Raw genomic sequence first — 10,095 nt, 5'->3', positions numbered from 1 at the left:
CTCCTCCTTCTCCGGCTCCTTCTCCTTCTCATCCCCTTTCCCCCTCCCCTTTTTATCCTCCCCCGGTGCTTTGCATGAGCGGAGAGGTCATCTCCAGAGTGGACAGGTGGAGACCCCCTCCCCTCCCTCTCATTCGGCTCATTTACTGCCGTCGGGAGAGGGCCGTCTTCACTTTTCACTCCAGTTTCTGTTCAGCCCGGGGAGCCTCGCCCCCCGCCCGGCGCCGCGGCGCGGAGGATGCTGTGGAAATGGCTGGGGGCCCTGGTGGTGCTGCCCCTGCAGATCGTCTGCCTGGTGGTCAAGGCGGCCGTGGGGCTGCTGCTGCCGGCCAGGCCGCGGGACCTGTCGCGGGAGGCCGTGCTCATCACCGGCGGCGGGAGAGGCATCGGCCGCCAGCTGGCCCGCGAGTTCGCGGGGCGCGGCGTCAGGAAGGTACGCGGGGCGCGGCGGGGGCCGGGACCACCTGCCGCGGCGCCGCGCGCACGCGCTGAGCTCGTGGGTTTCGCCCTGTGAATGTCCCGACTGCCTTTTTTTTTTTTTTTTTTTTTTTTTTGGCAGGTCCGGAGAGTTCTTGGGCTCCTTGGGGAACCGGTGGGCTGGCTGATTGCCCCCGCCCCGAAACTTAGGAGACCCACCCGTCCCCCCACGTTCCTCCCTCCCCGAGGAAGGCGCTACGCGGCCCCCGACACGCACACACCTTTCCCCTGTCTGCACCACCCCGTAGAGTGCTGGGTGTGCGCGCCTCTGGCAGGGCTGGGCGCCTCCTGCTCGGTATTTTCCTTGGCAACCCGCTTCCCAGCCCCAACCTGGGCGGCTGCCGCTTTAAAGACACCGAAGGGGGTGGGGGGGGGTACTTGGTTTGGGTTTGAAAGAAGGGGAGAGGTTTGGGATGGTCTAGCCTGGCCAGACAGCCGCTGGGGGAACCAGGTGTTTGGGATTCTGGCAGGAGGAGGTCAGGGTAGCCCACAGCTGATAGATAAAGAACCTTTGTTCTCACCTTCAACCCCGTCCCCTCCCCCCACGGAGCCGCAGAGGGATCCCTTCCCGTTGGGTTGGTAGGTGGCCTTGCTGGGGAGGGTCCTCCCCTGCTTTTGCGGGTCCTAGGACCTTTAGCCTTTTGCGGGTCCTAGGACCTCTTGTGGTTTTTGGAGACCGGGTGCTGCAGAGTGGAGAGTTTGAGCAGCTCCCAACTCCGTCCGGGCTGACTCACCCCGCGACTTGAACTCTGGAGAGAGGGCTTGGAAGCCGGCTGGCTGGGCTGCGAGGAGGAAGAGGGAAAATGGGGAATTAGCTTGAAACTTAAACTGTTGTGAAGGAGAGGAGGCGGGCGACCGGGCCAGTGCGGCCAGGTGATCTACCAGGGAGCCGCATACCTCGGGGATTAAGTAAATGTGTACTGTAGAAAACCAAACCGGCATGTAATTCCAGGTTGCTTTTGTTTTGTTAAATACTGCCCTGAGATTTACTATTCCTCCGGGGTGGCTCGGGCCGGCACTGAACTTTGGAGTCTGAACTATCAGCCGAAATCTTTGCCCATTAACCCTTCCCGGGCTGGGCCGCGGTGGCCGCTGAGCTAGCGGGGGTCCAGCTGTCCCGGATTCCCTCTTCTCCTTGGGTGGTTTGGACAGCTGCTTGACCTTGCAATTGGAAGGGGAGTTCGGAAGTGTTTTTAACCCTTAGACACACGGAGGAAGGGGAAGTCGAGAGTCCTTTCTGGCAGTTTCGCTTCCTGGAGGCAGTGCCCGCCTGGAGGGCTCCCGGGCCCCCTCTGTGCGGGAGAGCAGAGGAGGGTACCCCTTCGGAGGGGACTGTCACAGTTGCAAGTGATTGTCATTCCTGCTGTCTGCGTCCCACCGGGGCCACTGCGTCTTCCAGCTGGCCCGGGTCCTGAGGCTCTTTACTCTTGTAACTGACTGCAGTCGGCAAAGGAGGAACTCTTAGTCAACGTGGAAAGACTTGACTGACTGTAAACAGTCCTGAACTGAAGGAAGGAGGTGGCATAGGGGAGGGTGGGAGCCAGGGCCCCTCCTGCCCGGGAAGGGACGAGCTCCCGCAGGGAGCAAGCCCAGGGCCCGTTGGAAACAGGTCTGAAGTTGGTGCGGGGTTGCTCCAGACTGGATGGATCCGTGGGGCCTGTGAAACACACCGTGCCCCGCACCCTGGGCTCCCTCGTGGACCAAGCAGGGTGACCACCGCCAGGCGCCCCGCAGCTCCTAATTATCTGACCGATTATTGGGGCTGTTTCTAATGAGGCTTCCGCTTGCTGTCATTGTGAAGAGCTTGGAATCATGGCTAGCGAGTGGACTTTTAGGGATATAACCCCAGCAGGGTTTCAGAGCCCCGTGCCCTTCGGGGCAAAGGGCTGAAGTGTTGTGGGAGTTTGTGGGAGACAGTTGTGAACTGTGGGCCCGAGGTTGATCCCGGAGCAGGAGGGCCAGCAGTAGTGAGGACCCCGAAGGACCATGGTGACTCCCCATCACCCCTCAGAGGAAGCAAGGCTACATCTGAGCTGCCTCCCCACTGGGATCGGCTCTGGGAGAGCCCCCAAGGGGAAAAGAAAGGAGAAATATTAGCACCTCTCCAAACAGCTGATAAGTCCAGGAAGGGGAGGGGGGCAACCCAGTTTCCCGTCGTGACCTTGAGTTCAGTAGGATTTGGCGATATCTGTGGCTGGTAGTGAGTCCGGGACTGCAAAGCTGACCCCAATAAGGCTTTTCTTAAAGGGACACACAGGTTCTAAGAACTCCAGAGTTTTTAACCAGGAAGGGGCAGCCCTTACCCAGCAGGTCCCCAGGTCAGCAGAGGCAGGGCCAATCGACGTTGGGGTCTCCAAGGGAAAAGCTTTTGCTGGGTCATCCTCACTGCACCCTTTTTGATTTTCTGCGCCCTTCTGGGATTCTTCCCACTGACGCTGATACAAAGTTCAGGCCCATCCCCCTTCTCCCAAGACTTCTAGCTAGTCTGTGGCCAGCCAGTCCCCAAAGGCTTTGAATTTGACATGGTTTTAGCTGGAGCTCCCAGGAAGAGGACAGGGAGGAGTGGGCTGCTTGTGTGGAAGTATTCGCAGTGTCTGTTCCAGTCTCTGGTCCAGTAGAAGGCCAGGAGTTGGTCAGGAGCCCTGGCCCAGGACGCAGGCTTATGGCGGAGGGGCGCTCTGCGTGAGCCCATGGGCCAGGCTCCGGAGGTCAGACAGCATGAGGACCGCCTTGGAATCCATCTGCCCCGCTGTTGTTGAATGTGGGGCCCTGTCCCCAAAGCACCTAGCAGGAGCTCCGCCCTTGCAGACGATGCTAACGTTTCCAACCTGTACTGGTGAAGAGAACCCTCTCAAAGACCCCGGTCCCCTAACTAGCACGTCAAGCAAAACTTCCTGGGTTTTATCCTAAAATCACCAAATTGTCTATCTGGCCATTAAGAAAATGCTCCCTAGCCTTGTGGGATACCCAGCCTGAATCGACAAGCCTACCTGCCCTCCCCACCGTGGTCCACCTGACTCTTCTCGCTCATTGCTCAACTTCTTCTGGACTTTTGTTTACTTATTTAGTGCATTTGCTTATGCCCACACGGCCCTCCTGACCTTCTCTGATCCCAGCATGCTCAAGTTTACCATTCCCATTACTTGCCCTGGTCCATTTCAATCTTACTTGTTGAAGCCATCTTCTAACTTGGAGGAAAGCGCTCTCAGCTGTATTTAGGAGAGGGCATCCCTGCCACCTGGGCAAAGCATTGGCTCGTCACCGTAACCATCCCTGAAGGCCTTGTCACCAGCATCAAAATCCTGCCTCGTTTTGAGTAACCTGAGGGAGGATTCGAACCCCGCGCCTTCTCCTTTGCCTTGGAGAACACCACCATTGCCATGGTGGGAAGAGAACATCCCCTCGTTGCTGTTGATACAGTCGATCCGAACATACCCAGAGCCGGGCGCGGTGGCGCACGCTTGTCATCCCAGCACTTGGGAGGCTGAGACCGGAGGATCGAGGTTTGCGACCAGCCTCAGCTACTTAGTGAGGCCCTCTGCAACTCAGTGAGACCCTGTTTCCAAATAAAGAATAAAAAATAGGGCTGGGGGTGTAGCTCGGAAGTAGAATGGCCCTGGGTTCCATGCCCAGTACCGCAAATCATATAAGATATTTGACATGTTTCAAACATATTATTCCTATGAACCGTGAGGATCAGAGAAACAGCCGAAGCCAAATGGAAACAGAAGCCGTGACTCTGTCTACATGCCAGCATGTTCAAACGTGTGCTCATCTACCATGACACCCCTTAAACGGAGTGATATTTTCAGAGTTATGAAAACAGGCACCTGCTGGGTTTTTAAGCGAATCCCAAAGTACCAGACCAGCCAAGCGAAAAAATGATGGGAGGGAACTCACCCACTTATTCATACATTGAACAACTTTTTTTTTTTTTTTTTTGCAGTACTGGGGATGGAACCCAGAAGCATCCTACCCCCGATCTACACCCCCAGCCCGATTTTTTATTCCTTATTTTTTTGTTGTTGTTGGTTTTTTTTTTTTTTTTTTTTTTGGTGTTACTGGGGTTCCTGGAAGCCCTTCTACCTCTGGGCTACACTCCCAGACCTATTTTCTGTATTTTTGAAACAGGGTCTCTTAAACCAGCGCGGCTGGCCTCGATCCTCCTGCCTCTGCCTCCCAAGCGCAGGAATTACAAGCGTGCGCCACCACGCCCGGCTTTATTCCTTATTTTGAAACAGGGTCTCCCTGAGTTGCAGAGGGCCTCACTAAGTAGCCGAGGCTGTCCGCGAACCGCGATCCTCCTGTGTCAGCCTCCAGAATCCTGGGATTACAAGCGTGCACCACCACGCCCGGCTGCATTGAACAACTTTATAAGCACCTACTATGTGCTGTGTGCAAATACATAATGGAGTGTTTTAGGCTGCAGGAAGCGTGAAGGAGAAGGCTAATGAGGAAGGGGGTCAGAAACAGGACGGACCGGAGTTCTAGGTGGGGCATCCGAGGAGGACACCCCGAGAAGGGGACGTGGGGGGAAGGCTGGAGAAAACAAGGGCATTGTGGGAAGGGAGAGAGGGCCAGGGAGAGAGGGTCCGCATTCTGAGCAAAGGAAAAAGTGAAGTAGGTAAGGTGCAGGAAGGCAGGGGCTGCCAGTAATCCTGCTTTAGCCAGGCCTGGCCTGCTCCTGCTGATTACTGGGGTGAGCAGGGACCACCGGCTCCCAGGTGACGTGGCTCCAGGGAATGGAGACCATGCCACCCTGCCCATTGTCCATCAGTGAGCAAACTCACTGCTAGGAATCAGAGCGTTCTGGGGGTGCCCACCACCCCCAGACTGCAAAAGCCGACTCCAACAAGACGACCCTTAGTGGCATTAATGCTGACCTCCCCTGAGAACAAAACCAAATCTGCTGTGCCCAGAGCGAAGCCACGCCTCTGCGTTCTGCGGGGTCCCAAGCTCCCGGGTGTACACCGACCAGGGGCATCCAGGGGTCCGGCTCAGGAGACAGGGACACGAAGCCGTGACTGGGTTTGGGTGGCAAACCTGGCAGGGTTTGGCTGACTCCCTACAAGACAGGAGCCTGTATCAGCTGCCTCCCAGTCATGGAGGCATGGCGCCTGGCCCACAGATTCTGGGGGGCAGCACCTCAATACCAGCTGAGGTTCTGGGACGTACTTTTCAACTGGGTTCCAGGGCACCCTGGGGCTGCCTGGGAGGAGCCAAGCAGGAGCGGGTGGAGTCGGAGGGACCCCCCTTCCACTTAGATCAGCTTTGCTTTGGGTGTTGTTGTTTCGAGCAGTGTAAACCCAGGCCTGCAATGGGGTCTACCCTCCTGCCCTTGAGAGCTTTCTCTAGATGAATGGGCTTTTTATTTTTATTTATTTATTTTTTGGTACTAGATATTGACCCCCAGGGGTACTTTTATCTCTGAGCTACACCCCAGCCTTTTTTTTACCTTTTTTTAAAAAAAAAAAATTTAAACAGCTCTTGCTAAGTTGCTGAATATTTTGCTAAGTCACAGAGGCCGGGCTCCAACCTATAATCCTCCGGTCTTAGCCTCCCGAGTACCGGCATCACTGTGCCCAGGTGTCGGGCTCTTGCCCTTTAAGCAAGCATGGTATGGAGATTCCTGTGTCAAGGGAGGCTGGGTTCTGGATGACCTCCCCGAGTCCCTTCCGCTCTTTAGAGCAGTCTGAGTCACTATCACCAGGGTAAGATCTGGGACAGTGACCAGGAACAGAGGCAGGGGCAGGAAGCAGAGAAAATTCCAGAATCTATCAACCACCGCTTAACAGTTAGGACAACCCTTCTGGGCCCGACCTCGCCAGGGTCCTTCCCCTGAGCTATTGGCCCTTTATCGACGTTTTTCAGGGTGCGGTACATGGTGGGCGAGGAGCAGGCACATGTCCACCTCCTGCGGTCAGGACTGGAGTCTTAATTGAGACCTCTGTGCGGCTCCTCGGGTAGATGCCAGCGGCTTCTTTGGGTGCCTGATGATAAGAGAGACTGGCACAGTCAACAGGCCACACAGCGATGTCATATGCACCCGCGTGGTCATAAGCACGCCTGGCATCGGAGGGGACTGGTGACTGGCTGCGCCAACACGCAGGCTGGTGAGGCGACTTTGTGTTTTTGTACTCCGCGTGGCCATTGCATTGCTGAGATGCGGGGGCATTAAGACCCCTGGGACTCTTTGTTGGAGGCCAGCCGTGAGTTCGGGCTGCCTAGCTGCAAAACTAGAGCTTTAGAAGCCGGGCGTGGTGGCGCATGCTGGTAATCTCAGCATTCGGGAGGCTGAGACCGGAGGATCGCGGTTCGCGGGCAGCCTCAACTACATAGTGAGGCCCTCCGCAACTCAGTGAGACCCTGTCTCAAAATAAAGAATAAAAAATAGGGCTAGGGGTGTAGCTTGGAGGTAAAATGCCCCTGGGTTCCATCCCCAGTACAGAAAAAAAAAAACACAAAAAAAAACTAGAGCTTTCCCCACCCAGGACAAATAATGTCACCCTGGCCCAGCCTCCCTCATGCTGGGTTATAGAAGGGTCAAGAGACACGCAAGTAAATCAGGGATCCTGTCCACAGAAGGTTCTAGAGAGAAAAGCCTGGTACGCAGTACTTGAGTCAACAGGATGCAGGCAGGGATGTAGTTAAAGCCACTTGGACACAAATATCCTTTTAGGGCATTTGCATACAATGAACGGCTGTTTGCCAAAGGATTAAGTAGTCTTCAGCTATCGGGATTTATTTTAGAGAGTCCGCCGCGGGTAAGAACGCAGCAGGATTTCTCCCTGTAGACACCCAGTGTAGCTCCTGAAAACAACAGAGAGCCCTGGGCGGGACGAGTGCCGGCTCCGGGTAGTGAAACCTGTGGTCTCTAAGTTGGACCAGCCAGGGTGGCCAGCGGAGCTTTGATCTTAGACAGAAGACAGCAATTTCTGGAGTTAAGGGGAAATCCCAGAGGACTTCCTGAAGGAGGTGAACACCAGGGCCGGTGCGGTTAGCCTTCATCTTTTGCTGACTATGGAGCCCTTCGAGCATCTGAAGAAAGCAAAATTATGTCCCCAAAAGACAGACGATAATATGCCTTTGTCGTTTTAAGAGGTCTTTGGATTTCCCATTACCCGGCCTGGATACCGAGTTAACAAGGCTCAGACTGGATTCCATCAAAACCCATCCAAAAAGCCGGGCGTGGCGACGCACACCTGTAATCTCAGCATTTGGGAGGCTGAGACAGGAGGATCCTGGTTCCCAGGCAGCTTTAACTACTTAGTGAGACCCTCTGCAACTTAGTGATTCCTGGTTTCCAAATAAGGAATAAAAAATAGGGCTGGTGGTGTAACTTGGAGGTAGAATGCCCCTGGGTTCCATCCCCAGTACTGGAAAAAAAAAAAAAAATCCCAAAGCCAGGTGTGGCGGTGCACGCCTGTAGTCCCAGTACTTGGGAGGCTGAGATGAAAGGATCACACGTTTGCAAGCAGCCTCTGCAACTTAGTGAGAGCTTGTTTTAAGATAAAAATAAAGCCGGGCGTGGTGGCGCACGCTTGTAATCCCCGCGCTTGGGAGGCAGAGACAGGAGGATCGCGCAGGTTCGAAGCCAGCCGCGCGCGCTGGCTTAGGAGACCCTGTTTCCAAATAAAAATGTAAAAATAGGTCTGGGAGTGTAGCCCGGAGGTAGAAGGGCTTCCAGGAACCCCAGTCAGTACCACCAAAAAAAGATAAAATAGGGCTAGGGGCATAGTTCAGAGGTAGAATGCCCCTGGGTTCTATCCCCAGTACAAAAAAAAAAAAAGCAAAAACAAAACAAAAAACAAAAATACTCGCCCAAGTCATACAGGCACAGATTCCGGACTAGGACCAGACCTCGTGTCAGGGCAGGGGACACTTCTGATGACTCAGAAACCCGGCCACGCACAGGGCAGACAGTAGAGATTTGTGGCTGGGTGCTTAGTCCCGACAGTGGCCAGCTTTGGCAAAGGCCACTGGGTCTAAGTGTTGTTTTGAAAACTGTGGCCTTGAATTCCCTTTTCAGGGGCTTTTCAGAGGAGGAAGGCCTAGAAAAGCATCTTGATCAATGAAACATCTGGTCTTTCTATTTATTTGTTTGTTTTGTGTGTGGTCCCAGGAATTGAACTCAAAGGCATTCTACTTCTGAGCTGCACCCCCAGCCTTATTTCTTTTTTTCTTTTTTTTTTCTTTTTTTGGTGGTGCTGGGGGTGAAACCCAGGGGCTTTCTACCTCCGGGCTATACTCCCAGACCTATTTTATATTTTATTTAGAGACAGGGTCTCACTAAGTTGCTGAGAGCCTCACTAAGTAGCTGAGGCTGGCTTCGAACCTGTGCGATCCTCCTGTCTCAGCCTCCCCAAGTGCAGGTATTACAAGCGTGCGCCACCACGCCCGGCGCCCTATTTCATTTTAAAACGGGGTCTCACTAAGTTGCTGAGGGGACCTTGCTAAGTTGCTGAGGCTGGCCTTGAATCTGTGATCCTCCTGTCTCAGCCTCCCAAGTACCAGGATTATAGACGTGTCACCGGTCACCGTGCCTGGCTGCATCCGGTCACTTTGCGCACACTGGGATACTCCCCTGGGCAGGTATCTATGGACCATTGTCTCTTTCCCACACGACCCATGTCCACCAGCATCCGAGGTGCCTGGGCAGCCCCCAAGGCAGACCTCAATACCAGCGAGGGTCCAGAACAAGTTTTCAAACTGGGTCCCAGAGCACCCAGGAGGTGAGCAGGTAGAGTCCAGGGACCCCTTGCTGTACTTACCTAGATGAACTTTATTTCTGGGGTTTGCTGTTGTTTTTTCAGAATAAATTGTCTTGCAGTTTGGAGATTAAACCCAGAGGCTCATGCCCGCTAGGCAAGCGCTCTACCACGGAACTACACGCCCGGCCCTTTTTATTTTATTTTGAGAGACAGGATCTCGCTTCGTAGCCCAGAATAGCCTCAAATTTGCGATCCCCCACCTCGGCCTCCCCGGTAGCTGGGTTTGCAGGCCTGCACCCCGGCGCCTCCTGCATGTCTGTTTTGTGGCTTGGAATTCTATGTCGGATTTTGTATGTGTGTGTGTGTGTGTGTTGTAGGGGATGCAATGCCATTGTTTTCAAAAGGAAAAGCAAAAGAGCTTTGGAAATAAGAATTGTAGGAAGTGGCCCAGAGCCGTCATTCCGATTTGCCCGCCGTCTCTCTCTGGTTCCGGAAGCTCCAGCTCTTGGCGATGTAGCCGTGGACTGAAGGATCTTGTGCTCAGTTTGTGACCTCACCCTCAGGAGAGGGTCCCTGCTCCTACCCCAGGCATGCACAACCTCAGGGCCTGCTCAGCTCTTGGCCGGAGCCCCTCCTTCACCACTGGGAGTCCTAAATATTCCACCAACCCGCCAGAAAGGACTCAGAAGGCCTCTGTCCCCACCGCAGTCTCAGAAGACCTCACCCTTAGCCAGGCACAGTAGCACATGCCTAGAATTTCAGTATTTGGGAGGCTGAGAAGGAGGATCACAGGTTTGAGGCTGGCCTCCACAACTTAGCAACACCCTGCTTCTAAACAACAACAACAACAAAAAAAATCTAAAGGGCTGGGGTATAGCTTGGAGGTAGAATCTAAAGGGGTGTCCGTC

General features: G+C 54.5%; 1 protein-coding gene across 3 annotated transcripts in view; it reads left to right on the top strand.

The window, feature by feature from the left end:
* Positions 1–237: 237 nt before the first annotated feature.
* DHRS3 (dehydrogenase/reductase 3) overlaps positions 238–10,095 on the top strand; it is a gene marked incomplete at both ends in the record, with an annotated part of 45,349 nt that continues 35,491 nt past the window's right edge. For all 3 annotated transcript variants that reach the window (XM_080690480.1, XM_080690481.1, XM_080690479.1), the window contains one exon: positions 238–432. In XM_080690480.1, coding sequence (XP_080546606.1) covers positions 238–432 — 195 coding nt within the window. The remainder of the gene's footprint in view (positions 433–10,095) is intronic.

The sequence above is a fragment of the Muscardinus avellanarius genome (assembly GCF_963383645.1).
Source record: "Muscardinus avellanarius genome assembly, chromosome: 3".
Lineage (NCBI taxonomy): Eukaryota > Metazoa > Chordata > Mammalia > Rodentia > Gliridae > Muscardinus > Muscardinus avellanarius.
The sequence above is the reverse complement of the archived record's forward strand: the minus strand, read 5'-3'. Positions and strand labels throughout refer to the sequence as shown.